Here is a 27,733-nt window from a genome sequence, read left to right as displayed (position 1 = left end):
CACTGAATGTAAGTGAAAAAAATGTTTTCAGGGCTATTAACTACTAAGAAAAGTGGTATGAATTTATACAGCTGACACTTTGCCCTGTACAACAAGCTGTTTTCCAAGTCACTCACTCAAGACTAAAACTTAACATCAGAGAGTATGAACTTCAGCTTCACAATAAACTGTCTCTGACGACAGCAAATAACTTCTACCTCAAGGCTGCGTTAGCCTTGTCAGCCTTCAAAGGCATCAGATGCTACAAAAACAAACAAACAAGCAAATCCAAAGTAAACAGAAAAATATCTATAAAGGGTTCTTTATATAGAAAAACTACTTAGTTGCAGGTTTATGCTCTTTGAGGAAAGACAACTGTTCCAAGAATTCTAAAATATATTTGAAATTCTAAAACATAAAGGCACCCCTACAGTACCTTTTTACACTTATATACCTGTATCTGTAGGTATAGGTATAATTGGAAGAGGTGCCTATCTGGAAACTTGAGAAGGCTATGAAAGAGCAAAAAGTGCTGAACATGTTTGCTACCTCATGATCAAGCTCCATAAACATCCAAAGCCATATGCATTGTTCTGCACAAAAAACTGCTGTCTGGACAAATCCTGTGAATGGCACAGGGTAAATACATGCCTGGGGTGTTCTTTAAAGTTGTGTTCATCTGTGTTCTTTAAAATATTTTTTGTTACTTTATTTTAAACTTTCAGAGTTTGATACAGATTTTGCATGAAGAAACTGGAGAAATAAAGAGATCATGGATAAGGCTGAAATTATGGATAAGGAGTATAGTTTTCTTACATGTGTTGAGAATTCTAGCATGGTGCAATGTGGTTTATCTGTTTTAGATTTACCACCTTCTGCAATGAACAATGAATATGAAGAGGAGGAGACCCTGTTTTCCAGTGATCAATTGATGGCACCAAAAACCATCATGCATGCACTGATTTGTTCTATGTATACACAGCACCCTCATAAATGCAATTCCAAACTCTAAATAAGTATACCCTTTGCTTAAAATTTTAAGTGGAAAGTAAAAAACCACTATTACCCCAAAGCCAAGATCACTACAACCTCTCAATTTCTTGACAACATTCCTGATGCTACTACTGTCTCTTCTCACACTAGAAATATGTTTCTGCAATTTCTCACTATTCACTACCAAATAACTGCTTCCTTACTGAAAGCAGGGTCACCTGGGTTGGGGCAGTCCCAGACATGAGTACAGCCCTAGAGAGGAGGATTTTGGGGTTCAGGTGGATGAAAAGCTGGACATGACCCTGTTAGGTGCACCTGCAGCCCAGGAAGCCAATTGTTCTGGGCTCATCAAAAGCAGCGTGGCCAGCAGGGTGAGGAAGGGGATTCTGCTCCTCCCCTCTGCCCTGGTGAGACCTCACCAGGAGCACTGCAAACTGCTCTGGGCTCCTCAATGTAAGAAGGACATGGACCTGTTGGAGTGAGTCCAGAGGAAGCCAGAAAGATGCTCAGATGGCTGGAGCACCTTCCTATGCAGACAGGTTGAGAGAGATGGGTTTGTTCAGCCTGGAAAAGTCTCCAGAAACTTTCTAGTACCTAAAGGGGGATATATAAAAAAGAGGGGTTTTGCATGGGCAGATAATGATAAGACATAGGGGAATGGTTTTAAACTAAAAATAGAGATCAAGAGTTATGAAGAAACTCTTGATTGTGAGGGTGAGGAGGCACTGGCACAGGTTGCCCAGAGAAGTTGTGGATGCCCCAAACTGGAAGTGTTCAAGGCCAGGCTGGATGGGGCTTTCAAGAAACCTTGTCTAGTCCAGATGCAGAGGTTTTGGAACTGGAGGATCTTCAAACCGAAACAATCCTGTTTCTGTTACTCTATTATAATTTCTCTCAGAAATACAAGCCAAGAAGGAAAAACTATCTGTTCAAGGCAGGATTTAAATCAAACTCTGCTGTTCCAGTGAGTTCCTTGATCATGACCTGTGGGATGTTCAGAGTTATCTTTCCTTCACAGTGTATCCAGTTCTTAAAAGCAAATTGAAGTGAATAGGAAAATAATCCTCTTTAATCTGAGATATAGAATAATATTCCATGCAGTGTGAGATCTGAGTTTTGGTCTCTAGGTTAACAACAACCATGGTATCAGTGCATGCATAATGAAGAATTAAGCACATCCCAACACATGCATTACACAAGTAATCCACATAGTGAATTTCAGTGCTCCAAACTTTCCCATGACAAATGACTGCAGAATAATTCTGGAGGAGGAGATTGAAGGAAGAATGCAAGTACTCCCTCCTCAGTACTGAAATTCTCAATCTCACTAGATGCATGCAAAGGAAATGAGAAACTTTAATGGCTTAGAGGTGAAAATTATTTCTAAGACAGCCCTGTAGTGCATTTCGATGCCATCTACCCCAGATCTGGTAGTCAGCTGTGAGCATGGTTGAGTTTAATGCACACTAAATGTCAAGTGTGGATGCAAATGAGGCATGTATTGGGGCCAACTGACCTCTTGATTACTTGTGCAATTGTACAATTGTGCAAGTGTCTTCCCAATGCCAAGGGCAATGCCTTGGCATTCTTGCTACTGTCCTGACCCACTTTTGAGGGAGGAAGATACAGCTTTAAGCCTTCCATCAGGCAAGAAAGAGAAATATTCTTCTGTGGCTGTACAAAGCATACATATCAAGAGGAAGAACACCCTCCAAGAGGAATCAGACCACCAGAATTTATTTTATAGACCCAACCAAATATTAAATATTTTTCTTATAAAGTCTCCAAAACAAGGTATTCTTTTGTGCTCAAGTGGAATATTTCCTTAATAAATGGAGCAATATTCTACAACTGTAATTTTGGGAAGAAAAAAGATGACTCTTTGAAAAGAAACAACCTCTCAGCTTTTACCCTTCCCACATTTTTCTCGTTGGCTGCCAAAGCAAAAGCCCCATTATCTGCCCAGCCTTAGCACTTGGTCCTTTGCAACACCAAAACAGTTAAAAAGTTAAAAACAAAAAACATACTTGAAAAGCTGATGATTTTTGTTTATGGTATCTAAGGTAAAACAGATTTGTCCCTGTTCGGGGTTGAGTGTTTTTCTGCTACTGTGTCAATTGTAAGAATTTTTCCCATTATCATGCCAATGGAGCTGGCCGGGTTACACCCAGGGTCCCTGATGGGTCCAGACAAAGGGGGTGGGTGGGGACGGCCCCCGGAGGGGCCTCTGAGGCTTCCGGGAGGGCACTCGCGTTTCCGGCGAGCTGAGAGGAGGACGCCTGGGATCGTTCAGCCACGCGGCCGAGCACAGCAGAGCCAGACCCTCTGCGATCACCTGCCCTGCATCTGCCCCGTTCCAGCCTCCTGCCTCTGCGGACACAGCTGATCCCCCGGACACACACGGTGAGCGAGGAGCCGCCGCCCTCGGTGAGGGTGAGCCCGTTCCCGCCCGGGACCGGCGTGGCCGCTGCTGCCCCTCCCCCCCTCCCTCCTGCCTCCGTTCCCGTCTGCCCTCTGGCAAATCCGGGCTCTGGACTAAGCACAGAGACAGTGTGCTTGCATCTAAAGGGACTGACACCGAGTTATCTATTTCGTTCTGTTAGCAATTTTAACTGTTATTGTTTTCTGTTTGTATAGTTTGATATATTAGTAAAAGAGCTGTTATTCCCACCCCCCTTATCTCTGCCTCAGAGTCCTTGATTCAAACAATCGTAATACTTGGGGGAGGGGAGTGGAACCAAAGTCTCTATTCCAAAAAGGGAAACTTCTGCCCCTACTGGCAGACACCTGTCCTTTCAAACCAGGACAGTCCCTCTCTCTTTACCAACCATGTTTCAGCAGCATCCATCTCACATGCTTGTGCCCATTGCAGCTCAGTTGACAGGAAGAAAGGCAAAGGAGTGGTTAAATGTAAAAGGCTATATTCATGTCAGCATGGGAGAAATGGTTTTAAGAGCTTACTATAAAAATGGAGTTATACTGCTTAGATGCCATGGGGAGAAAAGTAAAACTTTAGATCCTTAAAAATCTTAATCTACTTTTCAACCTCTTTCCCTCTGTTTCCTCATAGGTCTATGACCATCATTCTGATGCTTTTAAAGCTTCTTTCAGATCTTCTCTCATTTTTGGCTTTGATCACCAGAGAGTCTTTCTCACACAGGGCTTGCTTTTATGATGCTTCTGTGTTGACACATTAATAAACTAGAACTGACTCTGTTTTAGTTGTTCTCAGTGTCATATTAAGCAGACACAGACATTTAATTATGTTATTATTTTAGGAGATTGCCTCTAGCTCTTGTTTTAGCAAATTTTTATACCAGTCACACCACAAAGTGAGCTCCCTGTAGCTACCACAGAACGTCAGCACCAATTTATCTTCTATATCAATTTAGGTATTAAAGAAGCTCTCCAAAATCCAGTTAAGCACTTAATTTCAGACATGCACAATTTCTATTTTTAAACACTACATATGTAGAAGGTAAAAACAGCATAAGGGTTTGATATTTCACTTACTAACATAACATATATTGCAGATATCAAATTCATCCTCCTACCCTTTCTTTTATTTTTTTCTCTCTGTGGGAGACAGCTTATCAGCTTCTCCAAGCTTCTTTTATACTAACTTTTATTCCACAGTCTTATAAAGGCCTCCAAGTTTTCTTTGAATGTGATTGCTGTTTGATTGTTGGGAGTCAAACAGATGTTATAAATTTCTGGTGTCAACACAGACTTGCTTTATTTCAACTTGGCATATATGAATTTACTTCAGTTAAATGATTATCCACACATTTAATTATTTACACGTATCTATTTTTTCCTTGTAATCTGTATTTTTCTACTTCTGGCACCAACAGTAAGGGTATGTTTATTAAAAAGTATAGGACACTCCAACACTTTTTAATAAACAGTGACTAACAGAAAGCTACATGATTGCTAGTTTATAAGAAAGCAGCAGAAAGGTCACAGATTTGTTATGCTGCAGCCTCCTGTTAGCTTCTCCTTAGTTGCTGCTATTTCCTTGGAATGTCTGCATGTGCTTGACAGTAATTATCTGCCCTGTGAAACCCACAGAGCCACTGTTAAATCCCACACCTTACTGCACAATGGTAACATACTTGTCTTTAAAAACCTGCAAAAACCCCAGACTATGTGCATAAAATCCAAAACCAAACCCACAGAAACCTCTTTCTGGAAATTGCAAAGTGGAACATCTCTCTTGCTACAAGAAGGACGCAGAATTTGTGAACTCCCAAGGCATTTGTTTGTAAAGGGCTTAGTAAAGAAGAGAGTTTTTCACTGCTTTGTCCAAAACAGAGAATCTGACTGAACTGTTATTTCTGCACAATGTGTGACTCTGATTACATCATGCTGCTCAGTGCGGGGACGGGACGAGCCAGCGGCATATGGAAAGAATCACGAGCACAGATCTGCTCGGCCAAAACGCCCTTCTGGTGGGGAGGGCTCTAGGGGCCAGTCAGACATAAAGTGCCAGAAAACACATCAATATCCTCTGCTCCCTCTGAAAAAAGGTAGTACAGTTCAAATATAAGGAAAATTCCCCATAAGATTTTAGACAGTTCCTAGATATCCAATCCATGGAAAACCAAGGGGTTTATTTAACACCAGCTTTTAATTTTTACAGGTAAAAAACATTAATGCTCATCTATTTCAACTAAAATATTAATGCACGTTTGTTTGCTGTTGCTAGTCTCCACAACAGTGTCGTTCCCATATTATTTTGGGTGATTGTTATAGCTAGCTGTTACCCAGTGGCCCTCTGTTTATTTTTAAATGTAAACCTACTCCAGGATGTAGCCATTAGGGATGCTTTGCTAATGAGCAGCATGCCTATCAACATGGGTTGTTATGACAAACAGCTCAACCTCTGTTCGTTGACACAAATGGGAACTCTGTTACTGGTGCACTTTATTATATGACATAAAGTGACTACTTAAATAAATGAGAAAGGACCAGAGTTCTTAATTACATGCCCCTTCCATGTATATATCAATTATCAGCAGATTTTCTCATAATTGCATCCTGGGATATTGAATGATATTTGGACTATTGAGGATTCCACTAATGTAAAGAAGAAATTCAAAACGCCAGTCACCTTAATCTCCTAGCATTCTGAAACAAATAACCAGTGACATTCTAAACCACAGTTCTTTTATTCAACTACTGCACATGCTAAAAATATACACTTTTGTTTTCTGGTAAGACTTAAATTTTACTTAACATTGCCAAAAAACTAGAGGAAACACATTAAGATGAATTTCTTTTTTTTTTTTTTTTTCTTAAAGCTATTTTAGAGTCAATGCCATGACAGCAGAAGTCAAAAGAAATCCAGATTATACCTCTGAAAGAATTAAGCTGCCAATGCCAAATTTAACTTTCCAACATGTTGATGAATCTGTCAGTGATAAAAAAGATATTTTTCCAGAAAATTTACATGCCACTTTTGGCACCTATATTACTGTGGAGGTCTAAGGAGAGAGAGGCCTGATTTACTTACCTTACTGATACCTCTTTGGAAAAGCCCTTTTTTCCTGATGAAATAAAGAGTTCTGGCAGATGATTCTGACTCTCCTAATATGCAAGGCTCCAAAGTCAGGCAACATCAAGACTGCTCCTTCTTTCCACCCTCCTGATTAGAACACACATGCCTTCAAATTATTTAATAAGGACAATAACCATAATATATAATCTGCAATGGTATTTTCCTAAAGTCTGAGGAAAGCCAAACATGCCTAGATAAACTAGACAAAAAATCCACCACTGTGACACTGCCAGAACAGCTCATATAAGAGCCACAACACCTATTTATCATGTTTATTCTCCTAGTCTTATCCTAAGAGGAGAAGTGTGTGCAGTAACATTTTCTGGTACTTTTAAGTTGAGTTTCTTAGGAAAAACAGCTTTACATAATCTGTCTGCCCAGTCCTTCACCCTCTGAATCCAGACTATTTGAGCAAAGGCAGACAGAGAATGGAGTACATGCCTCAGAGATGTCACATTCCTACTTTTCTGAAAACCACTGTTGGACAAGGGAGAAAGATGCATATTACTGCCACCACTGCTGGGGCTATAGCATAAACTCCATGCTGACAGCATTCAGACATAAGTTCTCAGGGAGGAAACAAAAATGGAAACCAGATCCATGTTTCTGCTGCAGCATTTGAAGAGCTGGCCAGCTGGAGGTTTTACAAAGGGCAGCTTAGCCCAGCTCTATTGCCTATGTTTACATTTTCCTCCTGCACTTCCACTACTACTAAGCACATTGCAGTCACTTCTTTTGCAAAGCACAGAACCCTAATTAAACCTTAATTGGTTTCTGAATGGGATGCATACACCTGAAGGGAAAGATGGGAAAAGCATGGTTTCTCTTTCACCAAGGTAATGCAAGATATTTGCTTGAGAAAAAAAAGTAGCTGGAGCAGGTAAATAGCATCAAAGCCAAGTGGAAATGGGATATCCTTTGGTTCTGATTGCTATCTGGTCAGCTAGGACAAAGGAAAGCATTATAACAAGGGACAGAACAACCCACAATTAATCCAGGAATCACAGGACATAAGGAACTTAAATAAGGTTGAGACAGAGAGTGAGATGTAGGAAACTGAAAATAACCAGACACAAACAAATTCTCCTACTCATAATAATGCTTCCCTCTCTTTCTTATTTCATTAAAACAGATGGCCATGTAACTATACCCTACCCAAAACAAGTTAAGAAAGAGTGTGAATGATGAAACTAAGGAGGAAGGTGTTGACTTTGGAGCAGTCTGTCTCCTACTGGAGATGGTCACACATCCTTGAACTCACCTCTGGTAAGCTATATCCCTCTGTCAGTGTGCCAGGAGAAACATACACTGTCTCCAGAGCTGAGACTGAAGCTTTGTATTGCTATGCTTCAGTGGAAGATTTTGGAAATTACCACCACTGCTGAGACAATACTTTTCTTCCAAAATACCACATGTCCTCTCTTCTGTGACATGCAGGCAACATATCTGGTCAGTGTGTCCCTTCTGTCTCCCATTACTTCTTTTGCTCTAGCTCATGTATTTCTGTGTCATTCATCATTTTAATACTTAGTGCAGGGGAACCCAAACACTATCCTGTCTTTTCAATCATGCCCATCAGGAGGACAAAGATCCTGAGTTATGCTAGCTCAAATCCAGCGTAACTCCAGTGATGGCCCATGGAAGGATAACATCCATAGGATACCACTAGTTGGTTACCAGAAGGTAAGGAATCATAGTTTAGCAATGAATACTGCTTGAACAGCTAGTGCTTCTCTTCCTGTGCTGACTTGAATCTTGACTCACACTTCTGCTGAGCTGCTGTCAGCATAGATCTGTAGAAGTGCAGCTGTGACAGAAGGGAGCAGTGCCCCAACCAGCTCCACCTTGCTGCCCTGAGCAGATGCTTTTGTCTGGGCAAAGCCCACGTTCCCATCCTCTGTCTGACCTATTCACAGTGACAGCAATCCTGGACTGTAGTTTGGAAGGTGCACCTAGTGGCAGCTGCTACAGGGAGGTAGGAGAAATGCCTGAGCAAAAAGAGGAGATAAATTGCAGGTGGGTATGAAAAGGAGTCCTTGGGGTCTCAATTCTAGAATCACTCCCACAGTGAGAACATGAACTTCTCTCCCCATAAAAAGAGTATGGCATAGAGAAGACAGAGTAACTTGTAGGGATGACAGCTCATATCCAGGGGAAGTTAATCCAGAAGGTGATCATCAAAACACCAGTTACTCAGGCAGTTCCAGTAATCAGATGGACTACTATCATGTCCTAGAATGTTTTAAGGAGAGGCCCAAGAACCATGCAGCCAAATGAAGCTGCCACTCTGAACTAAAGCTCAGACAGATGTTAGAGCAGACTGCAAAAGCCCAAGAGTATCATATTTACCTACACCTAATTATACCTTTTTCATAGGCCCCCTTTTCCTAAATTCTTCCTAAGAATTACCCAAAAGATATGTATGAATCTGGGGGAAAACATGCTTTAAAAGTAACACTTTCAGCACTTCTTGCCATAAACCAGATGTAAAACTCTTTCTTCTGTTTGAGAGTGGAACTACGTTTTTTTTTTTTTTTACAGCAAACAGGGACGTGCACAAAGGACCATTCTCCTTTCAGCACCAACTTTCAAGAAGATAAGTCCAGTGAAGGTGAAAAGCTGTGTGTCACTGCTGGTCCAGATGACAGTAAATGAATTCAGCAAGTTAGTCACTGTTAAAATGAATATTAGTACAACTGACATAATTTAAGCAATTCACTCATCCACTCACTCCTCCAACTGTAAGCAGTTTATATAGTAAGAATAACTTTTAAAAGGTCAACTTAAAAAAAAAAAGACAAAAATCTACCAACTAGGCTGAGCCGCCATCCTCTCCATGTAATCCTTGGCCATGTTGATGGCCTCCATGTTTTCAGGGAAGAGCACACAGAACATTGCCAGGGCCCCAAGGTTGTTGCCATAAATTTCATTCCAGCGAGCGCTGAACTCCTTTGGGTCCCAGGGAGGAAGGTAGTCCAGGGGATTCGACAGCATGGTTTGCACTGCTTCAATCAGATGAGCTGCAATGTGCTGGTGCGTGGTGCTGGCCTGGAGCTGCAGAGTCTCCACGTCCCCCTTGGAGAAGTAGAGCATGGGGTAGCTGTCATAGTTGGCATTGACAAAAGGAACCATCGTGTCTTGGTCCTCCCTGGCGCTGCAGGCAAAGGCAAAGCAAACCGCATGTATGAAAAACACACTTGGGGCTCCCCGCGTGTGAGTCCTCATTGTGGCATCAGATCTCCAGGTCTCAGTGGCAGCCAAACCATCTTTGAAGTGTCCTGTGGTAGATGGATATGAAAGAATGAGTTAGGAAATGAATCTGAGACACTATCATTCAGGAGTCTCTCTAGGAAATATGATTCCATCTGAAGAACCCCATGTATTCTCCAGGTGACTTTCAAATCATTTCTATTTGAATACTTCACATGAAACATCTGCTGAGCACTTCATCCAAGAGAAAAAGCAGTACACTTTGAAGAAAGCCTATTCTTTCCCACACCTTTCTCTCTGGTAGCTGACACCAACTGAAGGGACACAACAAAGCTCTTGTAGTCAAGATTTCAAACAATTGCAATGGTGCTTAATATGAAGCAGTGCTGACTGTACTGGCAAGCAGAGAAGGGCGGGAAGGAAGGAGGAAGGGGGAGAGCCAGGGAGCTGGCAGCAGCCAAGCCTGTGTGCTGCCTTGGCTGATGTTAGCAGCTGGAGAGAGTGAAAGATGAGGAATGCTGGAGGTTTGCACTGGGGTCACTTTATACAGAGCTTAAGGCCTCTGGTTCTGACACGTCCTCATTTTATAAAAAAGAAAAAAAAGAGAGCAAGTTAGGAGTCAAAAAGGGAAACAGTAAGTGGCAGAGTCTTAAAAAAACAGCTGAAATACTTTGCCTTCCAGGCATTTAGGGGTTTGCATTATTAGTATTTTTTTCCAAGGGGCTTTCCATTTTACATGTGGAGATTTACTGCCAGTTACCAAGAAGGCCGAACACTGAATTAAAATGCATATTCTTCTACATACATGACTTCTGGAAATGCACTCAAATGGGAATTCTATCTAGGGGCAAATGCAATTTAAACATAGTAAGTTACTTTGTAGAAATTACCAACTATCTGGCCTAAAGTCACAGATAAAACATGGCCAAGACCCCCCTGAGGAAAGCCAGCAAATTCCTAGAATTCTTACGAGGGAAAAGGTTACGGAAAGCAGACTCAAGTGAGACAGTTTTATGTAAATAATGAACAGTAGTTTTCAATTATTAAAAGGAGAAATAGAAGGAAAGAAAACATAAAAACAGACATATTTTTTTTTCTCCTGTGGAAAACCCGTTTCATAGGATTCAGTCATAAAATTTGTAGGAAGTTAAAGTACAAAGCAACCTTTTACTTCTCCCCACAGGTCTTATTCCATAGCCAAGATTTTCTAATAGAAACTGAGGCTGCTAAAACCTTATTTAGAGACCCACATCCTGTTTCAACAAAGTCATTAGTATGAGAAAACTTTGACAGACAAGGACACTTCATGACTACTGGGTGCCCAGACCCTCTAGATTTTTGTGCTCAGATCCTACAATTAATTTGTGAGCAAATATCTTTGGTCAAAGAAATACTTAATTTCTTGTGAACTCCTACCTAGGGCACAAATAATATTGTACCCTGTAACTGCTTAAATTTATGTATTATAGTGAGCAGCATAATTTTTTAAACAGAGCATAATGGAAGATGACATTTTCATACTATTTTAATTTTGCAAGTACATTTTGCTCTGTTTTGGATGCAAACTAATTGTTACAGGTTACATTATCACCGGCTGGTTTATTTGGTAACACTTTAGCTATATCTGCATTGTCTCTCACCCCATACACACATGCAAAAAGACACGTGCACCATAGTTTATCCAAATCTACTCAAATTATACTCAAAACTACTTGTATTCTTCTCTATGCTGAAGGAGACTATACAACAGTATATTTTGACAGGAAGGAGGTAAAAACCAAAGCAATACATTACGGTTGAAACATGATGTAATTTTTTTAATTGATGAAAAAACCTCTTTGGCATGATAATAAAAATCCCCAATTCAGTTTTTTTAAATCCTCTGTGATCCTTTAGAACTGTGGGCAGAGGAAAAGACTTAAAAAATATCCCCCAAAAAGCTAAAAATACTTGTCACTTTTCTGTGTTAATCATTTATTGGAAATATTTCCTGGCTCACACAAGCAGAAAAAAAATCCCAGCTAGCAGTAAGGACTTCATGCATTCTTTCCTTTGGTTTGATTTCTGTAAGTACTTCTGCACATCAGTGAGAATTAAGAACATGCATAAATTCAGGGATGGTTTTAAGAGTTCCCTCAATTAAGTTATTTCTGACCAATGATTAGGGAATATACAGTAAGGTTTCCCAGAACTCCTTTGCAAACCTGAACACACATTTCCCAGCATTACACCATCATCAAACACATTCAGGGCTGCCAAAAAGTCATAGTCTGTACTCTTAAGTATTCAATAGCCTCCCATATTTTCACCCTTCATTCATGTGCATGTTTTACTGAGAAAGTAAAACCTTTTTTCTCCTTTACATAACAAGAAACCACTGCACCTCCCTGTTTAGGCTTACAACAGAATAACTGGAAAATCAACCTATTTTATATTTACTCAGAGTCAGGATCTGGAAAAAAGTCAATAGGCAGTGACAAAAGCAGGAGTACAGAATCATTTATTCTTGGTTAAATTATGATATGAAGACAATACCTCACAGCAGCCAGACTCACAAAAGACAGTGAACCCTGTCCCATAACTTTGCAGGACTCAGCCTGGTGTGACTGATGGATGGGAGGAGGCAGCTGGAAAGGAGCACACCTTCCTTTCCATGCAATTATCAGCATTGATTTTAATTTCCATTGATTTTAATTTTCATTGATTATCAGCATAGCTTAGGTGAAGCTGGATCTGTGCAAATAACTGTTCACCTTACCAGATGTGCATGAACCTTTTACAAGTTTGTCTGATACACAAGGTTTGAAAGAATTGGAGTATGACCTTCTGATCATTTAATGTGCACTCACAATACCATTTTTTAAAGCTAAAGGAATTTCTTACTCTCATATTACACTGCATCATTACCAACTACATCTTCCAAGAAAAACTTTACCAAGCAACTCAGACTTTTCTGAAAATGAGGGGGGTTTATTCAATTAGGAAACCATGATCTGATAAAGTATTAAAAATTAAAAGGAGAATGAAGGATGCTTGGCCATGGAAGAAAATGGTATTATACAGTGTGCTTTGAAAAAGTTGTCATTTACTTCTAGATTGAAAGAGCATTTTGCATTATTTCCACTCCACTGCCAGCAGAAACAAACAGGAAAAACCATAAATTATTCCTGAAAAAACCACCCAAAACAGTCTTAACAATTTTAGTTCTCCCCATCTACATCAACTGGTAGATGATCAGCTGTAGGGAAAAAAAAAGTTACTGTAAAACTGAAACCACTAACTAACTAAATGAAACATTGGTTTATACAAACAACTTTACCAAATAAACTATTTAAAAGAAAAGAGAGGCCCATTAACTCCTGCCACGTGTGTAGAGAAATGTCACTTCATCAGTGAGAGCAGAGGAGTGAGAGAGGGGCAGAGGAGGAGGGAGAGGAAACGATGTCTGTTGGGATCACCAGCTTGCACACCTGTCCTTGAAGCAATCTGACCTTCTTGTGAGTGGTTAACAAGTAAAAACAGGTAAGGAACTGTGGTTTTCTGTAGTGTCAGTTCTGAAGAGCTGCTCTGCTTTGTAGCCGCTTTTTCCTGGGACCAAACTTCTATTGCTTCTTAAAAAGCAGAAGTTGCAAGTGTCTCTGCTGGCATCTCCCTTGCTAGCCATGGCCCATCTCTGAAATGGGCACCTTGTCAACACTTACAGTCAGGAACAAAAAAGGTGGGATTTCAGGTGACTGAAGCTTCCAAGAACTGGAGGCATTACACCACCACAGATTAGTCAGATTTCTGAATAAAGATCTCACCAGAGCTCAGGGCTGGGACGTGAACACGTCAGACTCTTTGTCTTCTTTTGGGAGGCTACTATTTTCCACAAAGGCTACAGCTCTCATTATTGTTACCTGAGATACCTGAGAAACAAATCTTTGCCTAAGAAATGTCTTAAAATATTTAAAGGGAAATCTGTTCTACCATACTGATGAAAATCAAATCTTGAGGTTTTACCTTAGAAAATGACCTCTGAGCCAGCATGGACTTAAATTTAATAATTTCTTTGCACTTCATAAATGATTGACAGTGAAAATGAACTTTTTTTTACTGAATTTTTTTTCAATGCTTGTAATATTGTAACATGCAGTTTGATTTTGAACAACGGTGTCACTACAGTTTTGTCACAAATTACATTAAAATAACTGGTATTAAAACGAAAATAAGTAATTTTAGAGCCCAGCACTAAAACAGGTATGAAAGTAATAGATATTTTGACAAGAAATGGTCAATCACCAGAAACAGCTGCTGTCCTACCAAAACCATGAAATTAATAAGTAACACTGCAATGAGATTTGTGTGGAATATTGTTCCATTAAATGGAGAGGGAGTGCAACTCTTTGTTCCAATGCTGACAGCTGCCAAAATGTAACACAAGAAGCAATAGGTTAGATCACAGCAGAGAAAAGCAAACTTCTGTAGAATTTTTTTTTTGCACTTGTCCAAATATCTGAAATATCTTTTCACACACATTGCAATTGACTTTGTTGCTGATGAGAGGAGCAGAACCTATAACACGGAATATATCAGTTGGAAAATTTGGTAACATTATATAATGGTAGCATTCTAAAATCATAACAGTTACATCAGCTGAAGAGCTGTTTTGTTCAATGGTCACTTTTACCACCAATATATATATTTTGCAAACATATTTAAAATTGGGAGAGAAATTTAGTCTTCTAACTGAATCCAATTAAGTTCCAGTACTAAAAAATGCAGGGTAAGTCCATGAAAACAGAGAGGTGAAAGAGTCAATGGAGACTAATTCTCATATATATATATATATTGTCATTTGGTTCCAGAGAACCATATCCAATACAGTGTGATTAGGAGCATGATGGAGCAGAACCAATAAAATTATAAGCTTTTCTTTGTGCTGTAATAATCACAATAAATCTATTGACTGAAGCCCCAAGCTCTGTAGCTTCTACATCAACAAACAGTAGTACTGCTGAGATCCTTTCAAAGCTGTGGGGCAGAGCACCAGGGTGGGAAACTCCTACATCCCAAGAGTAAGGAGCAGTCAGGAGTCCTTCACCTACCTTTTGGATGGTGAACTAAAACCAGTGACTATCTGGCTCTCCAATAAAAATACTAGGAAGGTGTAAAAAATCACTGCTTAATATTTGAAAAATACCTATTACTACCTTAACCACCAGGGGACATTACTTCATTTCTTCCTCTGGCTTTTCCACTATGAAAAACATGTTACAATTATATAATTTCAAAGGTATTTCAAAACTTAAATACTGAAATCCCAAATATAATTCAGAATAACATCTGCCATAAATAAAGTCCAGATCAGGTACCCAGGTGTTAGTATTGCACTTGTTCTGAAATGTTCTGAATAACTTGAAAGAAGTTTTGTATCAACTTTCATGTCTGACTAACAGCTGTGCTATGAAAATCCTAATGGCAACCAGAAACAGTCAGTTCCTATAGAGATTATCAGTATATGCCATCATGTCAGCAGTCAAGATTTAAACTTGTATCTGTCCTTTGATCTAACACAAAATTAAATGGATCTGTGTAAAGCAGTACACAGCCGTGTCAGACCATAATTCCAGGAGAATGGAGGGTTGCATTCATTCTCCACCATTCTACAGGTAGGACAGCAACTGCAAAATATTTTTATAAGTTCACAGTAGGATGTGTAAGACATCTGTGAGGGAAGTTTCATCTGTTAATTCCTTTCAGTTAAAAGCTTATTTGTCTATTTTATCACTGTATATATAAACTAACAGGGCATACACACACACACACACTGAATGCATAACCTTTTCTCTACCTCAAGAGAAAACCTGATTTAAATCATCTGCACATCCATACCATAATCTGAGAATTTAGAATTTCCTTCTATTTTGCAATTTATCCTCCTGCAAAAATGCTTTCTTGATAATTTTCTGGTTGCAATAACACTAGTATTCCTAGCCCTTACCGGAATCTTTTATCCCATACATCTCTGTAGAATGAGTAACAAAATAATTTTGGTATCTAGAATCCTGCACATGATCATTCCCAACCAGTACAGACATGCCTGTTAAGGCATCCACATTCAGTGAATGAAAGCCCAATCACTTTTACCATTGAAGGCTTAAAACTAGAAGTTACCACAGAAAGATTCCTTCTAGAACACCAGTACTGTATCCTGTGCTAACATAATTCCAAAAGGCCATCTCAAGAAATAAAATTCAGTTTTGTTTTTTACTTCAGAAGTTTTTTCACAGATGTCAGCACTATAGGAAGGCAGTTTGAAAACTTTCATCTAGGCCAAAAAGATACACTCCCTACCTTTGTCTGCTCCCAGGAGTCACACAAACCACTCATCCACGTGTTACACTATTACAGCATGTAGGACACCTCTGGTGTTTAGGACTATGATAGAAATAGGCACTTCAGAAACACAGAACAGAGGCTCCTGCACAATCCACGTGGTGAAACAATGTTCCTTTGGCAAATGCTGAGAAATTACTCATCTTCCTAGCCCTCGCAGAGACCCACTCAGGGTCAGCAAAGCTGTGAACCCTTTGGCGTAGGGTATTAGGAATATTTAGAGTTTCCTCTGAGAAAGCCACAGCCCTAAGGCACAACCACCCATCACAAGAAGGGAGCAAGGGAACAGAAATGCCTGGGGCAGACTGGATCCAATGGTACAGTCATGGAGCACAAGAGGAACTGGAAAAACTTCACATGGTGATGGCAATCCCCAGGAGGCACAAATAAAAGGACAGGAAAAAATAATCATACATGCAAAAGGGGAAAGCCAATTTACTGCTGCCAGAATTCCTGCTTGTGCCTAACCTGCCTCAGGGAATTGCATGCCATCCATCTTCCCTCACTTCTGAGGAGGCTGATTACAACACCAGAAACTTCTGATAACAAAACAAGTGTTTTCATTTCAGACTTTAACTTTTATCCTCTTTCTAACTAAAACTACTTTGCTGGCCTTGACCTTTACTCTTCCAAACACTTGTAAATGTTTTAAGTCCCCTCATTTGTTGTTCTTGACTATAAGTAATTAACATTTTTATTAGTCTCTGCTTATTATATTAATTGTCCTTCATTCAATTGTCTTCAAGATATTGCAAACAAATTATGTGATGCTGCTAGAGTTTTACAAAAGCAGTTCTCACTCTCTATCTACAAACTAGTAGCAGAAGACAGCAAATCTTTTTATTTGTAAAGAATTGCCACAGGACTTCATATTAATAGACAGGAACTATAAAATGCATCATATCCCTCAGTTGCTATGGGATTAAAACTCATTTTAAGTGTTTATATATCCTGTTTATTACTCAGTGTTGCACACAAAACTATATTAATATTTTATTGTTATTTTCATTGTGATGGTTTTGGCTAGGGTAGAGTTAATTTTCTTCATAGTAGCTGGTACAAGGCTACGTTCTGGATTTGTGCTGGAAACAGTGTTGATAATTTAGGGATGTTTTAGTTACTGCTGAGCAACATTTATACAGTCCAGAACTTTTCTGCCTCTCCCCCCACCCCACCAGCAAGGGGGCTGAGGATGCACAAGGAGCTGGGAGGGGACAGTCAGGACAGCCGATCCCAACTGACCAGAGGGACATTCCATAATATATGATATCATGCTCAGCATACACTATTGGGAAAAAAGAAGAAACAGACACATTCACAGTTGCAGCATTTGTCCTCCCAAGTAAGCATTACTTGTGACAGAGCCGTGCTCTCCTGGGGATGCCTGAACACCTGCCTGCCCATGGGAAGTGCTAAATGAATTCTGTTTTGTGTGACTTTTGTCTATTAAACTGACTGTATCTCAACCCACAAGTGTTCTCACTTTGATTCTTGCAATTCTCTTCCTCATCCCACTGAAGGGAGTGAACAAGTGGCCATAGGGCTGAATTGCCAGCTGGGATAAAACCATGGCAATCACATATGTTAAATTATTGTGACAGCATACAGGAGCACCAGCAAAGTCCAAAGATGCTGATGCTAGTCAATTTATGAACCTAAGGAGTTTGTAATCTAAGCAGTTTAAACCAACACTTGCTTTTATATTATCACAGATAATCTCAGAGTGTGAGCATGCAGACCCCAAATGTGTTCTCACACAGAAGAGCCACTGGTTCATTTGTTACTGGATAAATGTCACTGTGTTCGTAGACCTAAATTGTGCCACCCTACCTGGCAGCTGCATCTCTCTACAAATGAGTGCGTTGTTCATTATTGTTGATACAATTCTGCTGTTACATCTGCTGCTATCTCATTATCTAGGGTTTCTTCACAGAGAGACAAGAGCATACAGCTCCTCTTTCTCTCCATAGATGGAATATACACATGTCCAGATGCATTGCTTTTTTCAAGGTATAAACTTGGACAGACAAAAATGTATTGCCCTGTAGTTCATTCAGGGTTATTACTGTCCTCAGTGTTCCCCAGAACACCCTTAACAAAAACTTTGAAAAAAGTGGTCATTACATTTTCAAGGACAGAATCCTCGACTGTAGATGGAGTTAAATGGCTACATTATTCCTGAAAAATGTAGCTACTCAGAGTGTGTATGAGCAATCTGTGAGCAGGTGTCAACACAACCATTAAATTATAGGTTAATTTTGAAATTTAGAATCTTATGATCTCATTTCTGACTGTAAGTTGTGCAGGCATGGCTCTCATAGCAGAACTGAAACTGGACAGATCATTTTGGTAAAAAGTATGATGAACTATTATTGCAAGGATATTATTAAACAGAACATGACATCCACAGAAATATATTTTCAAAATACTTTAACAATTCTAGATAGCCACTTGATTAGAAGGCTGAAGAAGGCATACCAGGTTTATATAAAATGTTCAGCATTTTTAATATTTCTGTTTAAAAGACCCCACAAAACAAAAGCATCAAACAGGCCAACCATGATAAAAGAACTTGTACATTAAAATTACCTTTCTTTTGTACTGAGATACAACACCAAACTCAAATGACCAAGGTCCCTACAATCCTTTGCTCACACTAAACAATGCTACTGCTGATTCCTCCTGTATACTCTGAGTCAAAAGCAAGGGGAAAAACAGAAAAAGACCAAACAAAGGTAATTTCAGACTGTGTACATAACAGTCACCTTGTGTCTGTGCTATCACACCTGACCATGTCTCAAGAATGGATGAAACCATCATGCCAGCATCTGATGTGAGAAAACATCTCCAGTGATCTGTCCTTCATGTGATTCCCAAAATTGCCTGACTTATTTGGTCAGCTCTCCATTACCAACAGTTCATTTCTGCTAAACTTTTGCCAACAAAGCATTCAAAAGGGAGATCTCTGGTGGCATTTGCTAAATTTCCTTTTTCCTAGCAGGCTTCTCTGCTCATTTCTCATCCTGAGTATAAAACTGAATCTGCTCAAAGTGCAGTGCACAAGGGTTTGAGGGTTTACTAAGACAGCATTATCCCAACTGGGCTTAGTTGGGCTAAGAGACACCAGTGCAAAGTTTACCCATATAAAGAGAACACTGGCTCAAAGGGGCTCAAATGCAGAATCTATTACATTATTTATACTAAGCATGTGGCTATAGTCTTGAACTGCAAACTGGCACCATGGTTTAAGAGATGTAGGAGAATACAGCACCGTAAGTATGTCTTCGATCTACCTCAGCTGAATGGAGACAGCAAAGAAGGTGAGAACAGGACAAACCTGCTGCTGAGATGTCATGTTTACCATCTAAGTAAAATTTGCTGGGAAAAAGTCATAACCTCTTTCACTCACCACACACTTGGATTACCAAGTCTAAACAAGAAAACAATCATTACAGAAAGTTGGGGTTTTTTTTCCTTTATTTTTTAATTCCTTCAGTGCCCCTCCTCCCCCTCAAAGGGTTTTATTTCTTGCAAAATATCCAGGAACAATAGCAATAGTAACTAGATTTATTTCTGCTCATTGCTATAGTATGCTGTGGGTGCCAGATGTGCGAGTTTCCATACACAAGCCTAAGAATGTGACTGAATTTTAGTTAAATGCAATCACTTCTGAGAGAAGGAACACTTCAGTTTTATGGGCATTCACCTCCTCATTTAACCCAAGTTTTCACTGCTCAGACCGCTGGGTACTGACAGATGTGACAATTTCTCTGCTAAAATGTAAACTTCCTATGTTCATTCACACAACAGCTGCCTGGTGATATGAACAACTTTTTACCACCACTGATCTGATCTAGTTTTTATTTGAATTCAATTTTAAAATAGCTTATGTACTTTGTGTCATTGTCCTTGAGGAAAAGAAATGGTACACACAGACCCCAAGAGCCTTTAAAAATACCAAACCCAAGATGTCACTCTAAAACCCACTTTCAGCTACCCATTTTTACTTATAACTATATGTAACCTATAAAAACCACATCTAACATTTGACCACGTAATAAAACATACTTTTATCTCCATTGTAATGCAGATAATTACTCAATATCTAGTTACAATAACTAATATACACTGCAATAAAAACTGAGTTTGCCTAGGCCACCAAAATCTATCAACTTTTACCATAGGCAATCAGTGGCATTTCTTTCTTGCAACATTCTTTATAACCAAAGAACAGGTTGTAAAGGAGACTGTATATTGATGTGTAGGGGAAAATCAGCACCAAGTGTCTTCCGAGGTCAGTGTTCGCAGTAGAGAATACTGATGTTTATAAACTATTCTCATATCTTTCTCTTTTATTAAGAGCACTTAGGTGTTTCACATGGCAATTCAAAATCATGCAAAACATCACAGTACTTCAAACAAAGCAACAAAGACAAGCTCTTGCTTTGAATAATGAGAAAATGACACTCTTTTGAAGTGCCAGTAGCTCTTCTCCATTAAAATACATTGTAGTTAGTATATTTCGGTTTCACGTCTCAGTGAAGTTTACCAAGAGTCAAGACAATGCCAATCCAAAACTGCTACTTTGTTGACTTCCCCTAAAAATGTAACTAATTCAGGTCACTTAAAAAACACATATAAGTGATACAGTAAAGAAACTCTTAGTTGAGTAATACTTAGCACTTCTGTAGAACGATGTGCCCAAGGATCTAAAAGTAGTCATGAAACTAATTAATTAATTAAACTTCTCAACACCCCTGTGAAGCAAGCAAGCACATTTATCTGTTTTATGAGGAAGAAAACAGAGCCAAGGAGAGGTGGAGTGACTTGCCCAAGGGTACCCAGTTAGAGTCTTTCAGAATAATAAACAGCATCTCAATTATTGACTCCCACTGTTGCCCTTCAGCTGAATTGTTCCTTTTTTGAAATAGTGCAGTGAGTTACAATAATAGTTGGCATGATAAACACAATGTGGCAATATTTAGGCTGAGATTTTCTTTGTCTTTGTTTAGACTTTATTAAAATTTTAGTGTTTTTTAAATTGCAGTTGATCGTCTTAGCATGACCAAAAAATCTCCAGGGTTGAGCAATATTTGTTGTATTTTATTCACAGTTGTGACTATTTTTTATGTTCCCATTGCTTATGGCTAAAACCAAAGCCAGCCCAACTTGAAAACACAGGGAAAAGTCACAGTTTTATATTGCTTCAAGAGGGAGTGACAGAAGAACAGAGAGGGTGATTACTTTCATTCATACCAAATTGAATTTTAAGAGTTGGCATGAGACACACCAAGTGATGATGCACTGCTTTCATGCAATATTAGCTATAGGAATTGCAACTCATTGCCTGGGGCTGAGAAGACTGAGCTTCTCCAGTTGACAGCTCTGGTCCCGGGTCACTTAAAACTTTCCCAATTTAAAAAACAAGAAATAAAAACAAATATATAAAGAAAGAGAGAATTGGCAGGAAGTTGCATCGGGCGAGTCTCTCTGTTCCTGTGTCTCAGCTTGCCTAGGTGCAAGACAAGGATGCTGCAGCTTACCTTTCACGCACGCATGTTTGGGAGGCTGAACTCGGCAGCAGAAGGCTCGGGGGCTCCCGCGGCCGCGGCGCTGCGGACGAGCAGAGCTGTTACCCACGGCGCCCACAGGTGAAGCTCCGCGCAGCAAGCGCCACGTCCCCCGCTCGCACCCACCTCCCTCCGACCTCCGGGGCCCGTCCCGCGGCTCCCGACAGCAGCCCCGCTCCGCCGGGAGCGGCCGGGAAAAGCCCGTGCCTGCCCGGGGGCTGCTCCCCGCGGGACGCCCCGGCCCCGCTCCCGCTCCCGGCACCTGGACCGCTCCCGCTCCCGGCCTGGGTACGGCGCGCCGCAGGCAGCGCTCGGGCCGGCCGCCCCTCCCGAAGCCGGGCCCCCGCCCCGCCGCCAGGCGCCCCGGGAGCGCGGCGGAGCGCAGCGCGGGATGGAGCGGCGGGATGGAGGAACGGGAGCGCTGCCCGCCCCGCACGGGCACTCACCGCCCGCGGCCCCTGCCCGGCGCCGACCGCCTCTCGTCTGCCAGAAAGTTTCTCCTCCGCAGCCCCGGGGGATGAGCGGGGAGGGGGGTGCGGGGTGCGTTTTTCAAGGCAGGAAGAAAGTGGCTCCCCCCCGCTCCCGCTCCCGCTCCACCTCCCGCTTCCCCGCCCTCCTTCCGTACCTCTCCCCGTCCTCCTCCTCCTCCTCCCCCGCCGGCCCCTCACGCCATGGCGGCACGGCGCTCGGAGCCGCCCCGCAGCTCCGCTCCGCTCCGGCCCGGGCGCTCCCCTCGCTCCCTGTGTGCCCTCGTGTTTGTTTATCCCTGGCGCTCGCACGGCTTTTCCTCCCCCGCCCGTTCCTGCCCGGCTCGAACTTCACGGAAATGCCCTAATTCTCCCTTTTAGCGTTCCTCCGCAGGGAATGTTTTGGTTCCGAGGCCGGAGTGTTGGCACAGGATTCCCTGGAGCTAGAGGGTACGGCAGCGGTACCGCGGGGCGGGCAGGGTGGCTGTGGAGGTGACAGCATCCCGGGTGTCCCATTCATATCCATTGTCCATCCCTGGTACTGTCACCGTATCCATGACAGGAAAAGGACCTCCCACCCAAAAGTCCCCTCAAGCCAGCAAAGAAACAAAAAGCCGATTTGCCAATCTGCTCTTTTAAGTATGGTGTGGCTACCTACATAAACGTTTCCAATGTAAAAGAAGAAAAAAATAAAAGTGAAATGCAGTGACTGCTCCAGTCAGCCATCCCGACATTTTTCGCAGACACACAATTGAAGATATTTCAGAAAGTAACATGAAAGTAATATAAATATAAAATAAATGATACTTTGGAACATTCTTTTTTACTTCTCAGTCACTATAGCCAAGACAAAGTTCTAAGTGAATTCCGACTGTTTGTTGGGTTTTGAAAGCCATGCATATTTTATTGACTACGTAATGAAAATAAAAATATTTATATATGATAGATCAGGATGGTCTCCAATTACATGAAGCTTACGTCTTACAAAGTGTATTCCTCATTTTAGTAATGTGTTTACTGATGTTACTGAATCAGTCAGCAGGCTCCTAAGACCTCAGTTCCCTATTCTAAAATGCAAAATCTGTATTTTCTGATGATCGTTTTAAATAGATTCATTGTGCTTGAAAGTGTGATTTCCTGCTGTTCTATCAGGACTAATAAATTTGTGGAAGCTAGACAAAGCCAGAAACTATGAATTTCCCTTCACCCTTCCATTCCTGTTGTATTTCTCAGCAATATCTATCGACAATCTCAGCCTTAAAGAGCAGAGATCCACACATTGTTGCTGCAATCTCCAAGTGCAATGCCAGAACCTGGAATGAAGCTTTGATTTTTTACCAGTAATGACATGCCTAAAAGCATGAAGTGCTTCAGTTTCATGCAAACACTAGATTAACCATTAGAAGATAGCTTTCTGAACACTTATTTGAATTGTATTAGGATCTACTGAATTGACACTAGAGTTGTAAAATATTGTTGTGATAAAAATGAACATGTGAAGAGGTGCAGACCTCACAGTCAGAGCAGATGTGGCAGATAGGCTCATTCTACTGGAATTTCTAAAATTATCAGGGTGCCTAAAGTGATCAGGAGGAAGGTGTTTAAGTTTTTCTCACGTCTGCATCATTAGGTATGTGAATATATCAAGTACCTGACTCTAAGTTAAATGGAATTAGCCCTTACAATTCTGAAAAGCATAATGGCTGCATGGCTTTTGAAATCCTGCCCTTGGTCTGTGCATGGATCTCTCTATATTATAGAAAAACTGCCCACTGCTGCCTTGTGATCACAAATTCAAGGCACACCATGGACCCCTTATAGTGTGGGTTCTTGGCTTCCTGCCTCATTAAAGAATGAGATTGGATGTACTGCTGGGATCTTGCTCTGGTGCACAGTTAGAACGTGGTGGAGATACCAACAGAGTGGAAAGCCACAAATCCTCTCTGACTCATGTCCTCTTGTGTAAAATGGGGCTTGTTTTACTTCCCAGTAGCTCAGAGTGTTTGTCAGGCTAAATAGATAAATTAACATTTATAGGATGATTCAGCGATATCTAAGAGAGGCAAGATCTGTCCACACTAGATTAATTTCAGCATTGCCACTGGTAATTTTGAAAAGAAAATTTGTTTGTATTGTTTTAGACCAAAGAAGTTAGCCTCAGGAATAGAAGTTGGAGGAAGATTGCCTTCAGCTAAGTAAAAGCTGCTAAAAAGAAGATACTAATCTCTTAAACTCGTCCTCTGAAAACCGTATGTAAATTACAGTAAGAGAAATTTAGACTAGCTAGGATAAAAAAAAAAATTACTTGTAAGAGTAAATAAAGGAGAAGCGAACAGCACCTCTCTCCCTGGAGGCTTTTTAAGTGCAAGTTGAACATATATTTGACAAGAAGTGTTCAGATCTAGAAAGTCTGATGAATATTGCCTCAGAGCAAGGGGTGGACCAGATGACCTGTCAAGGTCCTGTTTTGTGTGATTATGTTCAAAATGCTACTTGCACAGGCAAGATTATGGACTGTCTTTGATCATCTTCTGCCCTTCACTTCTTTAGCCATGGGTATAACTCCTCTTGCTGAGGTTGTTTTTCTCAGTGGTTTGCTGACCTTGCTGCATGCCAGTGAATTCAGTGCTGACAGCAAGAAGAAAACAATTAAACAATGAAACAATGTCAATTTGGAGCAGCAACTTTGGGTGGGATCCGTCTAACCTCTGAACGTGTCATGCACTTTTGTTCTGTACTTGACTGGCAACTACCTCTGATCGAGTCACGTTAGACTCTGTTTATAGCACTGCAGAGAAAAATAAATTATTTTACAGCAGAATTCATCTGACCTGTTTTAGATGTCTTCATTAGGATGTGATGAATCATGTGCCTAGGCGATCTGTTCCTGCCACCAACCATAAAGTAGGTTTAAATGACTGACTCAGTAACATACAATCTTCTATTTTCCATTCCTCTGGTGCTTCTGTCCCTGAAATCTTTCATTCCCTCTTTCCTTTCAAGTATCAAACCCCTAGTTTATTTGTTCCCTTTCCCCCCATATTTTAAAATTTAATTTTATTTTATTGGAAAAGTCTCACTGAGGTTAATAGTTTTTGTAGCTGTCATTTCCCTAAATTGCATCATGTGACACTAAAACATACAGCAACCTGACCTTTTGGGTGGCATTGCTCCAGAATGGATTTAGGAAAGGAGCTAAATTTACCTATTGGAGCTAAGACCATTGATTTGCCCAGTTGTCCAGAGTGTGTTTCATGGAAATACTTTGAAAACTGTTCAGGTCAGACACTTCTACTCCTACGTCACATGCTCATTATTTTTCCTAGGTGTTTATGGCAAACCACATTATATGCAATGTCTGGTGTCTGTGGGACTGAGCCAAACATATGTGGGAAATGCTGCTCTTTTCCAACAATGGCAAATTTTTAGGTCACACTCAGAGAAATCACTGTACACCTAAGCAGAGTGCATATCTTGAAAATGTCTATGGCATCACAAACACTCTGCACAGCCACCTCTTGGTAGCATCTATCCTTTCTTCTTTGAGAAGGAAAAGCTGCCAAGAAAGCCCAGTAGTTATCTGGCTTGCAGGGGGAGGGAAACACACTTTATTTTCCTGCTGCATTGGCAAGCTGGATCACGAGGATGTGAAGAGGGAACAAACCCGGTTGCCTCAGTAGGACAGCAAGGAACGAAGGCAGCAGGGCCACATGGAACAAGTGATGCAGGGCTCATTCTGGGGCAGACACCAAGTGCCTGCTGATACTTCATGCATTTAAAAGCCTTTGGTTCTCACTTTTTGGAGTTTGGATGTTTGGAGTTTGTTTCTCTTCCTTGCTGACTGAAGATAGCCTAAAGAGGGAAGCTGTATATCATTCTACCTGTTCCATTTATGCAGCCTTGGCTATCCTTTTCTTTCTTCCTGCCCAGTCTATGCAAGAGCATTTTTTTCTTCTTTGGATTTTCCTCTGTGTGCTTAGGTTGTTTTTATTTGTCTTCTTTTGCTTGTTTGATTTTGTTCGTTTTGATTTGGGTTTTTTTACTGTTGCCCACCTTTCATTAAAGACCCCTGTGTTCTCTGCATGATCTATTTGGTCTCTAATTTCCATGTAAGAAACACTTCTAACAGTTGCCATTAAGAGACACAAAAAACTCTTCAAATGAAATGAGAAACAGAAAACTCCCCATATTTTTTCAGTAATTCTTCAAAATAATTTATTTGGTTATGACCGTAACCCTTGTGTTTTCTTTGCCTTTTGTGTCCAGCTGTGATGATTTCTGATCTAGTGCTGTGAGCTGAAATCTGTAGGACAAGAGTCTCTTCTTCTAGCTGACTTGCAGGACTGCAAAACTGGACACTTGCATATTGCTCACCCTGCTCTCCTTGTTCTGAGATGCTCGGCCCAACTCTTCTCCTTGGACTTTATTAGAGCCACATGAAGGCAGCTTTAATTTTCCAATCTTATCCCAGTTCCAGACACATATGGGAGAATGTTGGCCCTTTCCTATTTTCCAACCAGGGTGTGCACCAGACAGTGTCCTAACTTAGTTGTTCCTGCTACAACCTTCAAGTTTATGAGGCTGTTGCATGATTCTTTCAATTTACTACTTGGGCATTTGGGGTTCTCGCTCATGGATACAGTCACAGCTTCAAAACTAGGATGAAAAGAAGTTGCCTGAAATCAGTCTTATGAATCAGAAGAATTCTGATTCTTAGGGCTGACTTCCATCAAATTTTGGAAATCTAGTCTAAGCTCATCTGGTTGGGGCACATTTAGTGAGGCACAAAGCAGTTTGTCTCACAGCAAAATCCTTCATCTACATCCACGGACTGGAAACACTTCTCTCTTTCTCACAGATGCAGCCTTTTACTCTTCTACTTTGTGGTAGCCAAACTATCAGTAGAGTAGCTGGAAGGGAAAAACACTAGATGTTTCCTAAACAGCTCTTCTTTGTATGTAAATGGGACATCTTTCTCTGCTTTACATTTCCTTTCTTTCCCTCTTTCTTGCTCTCACCATGTGTTCAGCCTGTTTTAGCCTGAGGCCAGCAGACAAAGTCAGATAAAAATATTCTTGCAGATTTCTTAAGGAATGGGAAGCTGCAGCATCAGTAATCAGAGTGGAGACAAATTCATGGTCCTCAGATGTGTCAGGAAGTAACCATAAAGCAGGTACACAGGCACTTAAATGGGAAGTGCCATCAAATACCTTGATCCAATAAAAAAATCACTTCCATCATCTGTGCCTTTTAATAGCAGAATCCATATTACTGCTTTTACATTGCTGTAGACATTGACAGGGTTTAGGTTTATCTTCTTCTAGCAGGTATCTGTCTGCCTAACTGGCCTGCTTGTTCTTTAGCAGATATCCCTTCTTTTCTCTGCTGATGATCAAAACACGTTGCAGAGGCGCAACTCTCCAGCAGCATGTGGCTTCTTATTTATCTGAATTGGTTGTTACTTTATGTTTTCAAATGTGTGACCTTTCTCAACATGCATGATAAGTGTCAACTTCTTTCTCTCCAAATTTGTTTGATGTTATAGGCCAAGCATCATGCCCTGGGAGCACAAACTG

At 40.7% G+C, this 27,733-nt stretch overlaps 1 protein-coding gene across 1 annotated transcript in view; it reads right to left on the bottom strand.

Annotated features, from left to right (window-relative positions):
• LOC306798641 (dermatan-sulfate epimerase-like) overlaps positions 1 to 27,733 on the bottom strand; it is a 169,186-nt gene that overhangs the window by 12,803 nt on the left and 128,650 nt on the right. The window contains 1 exon segment of the mRNA XM_079298819.1: positions 9,342 to 9,810. Within this exon segment, the coding sequence (XP_079154945.1) occupies positions 9,342 to 9,810 (469 nt within the window).

The sequence above is a fragment of the Erithacus rubecula genome, assembly GCF_903797595.1.
Source record: "Erithacus rubecula genome assembly, chromosome: 2".
Taxonomy (NCBI): domain Eukaryota; kingdom Metazoa; phylum Chordata; class Aves; order Passeriformes; family Muscicapidae; genus Erithacus; species Erithacus rubecula.
Note: the sequence above shows the minus strand (reverse complement) of the source record. Positions and strands in the feature narration are given on the sequence as shown.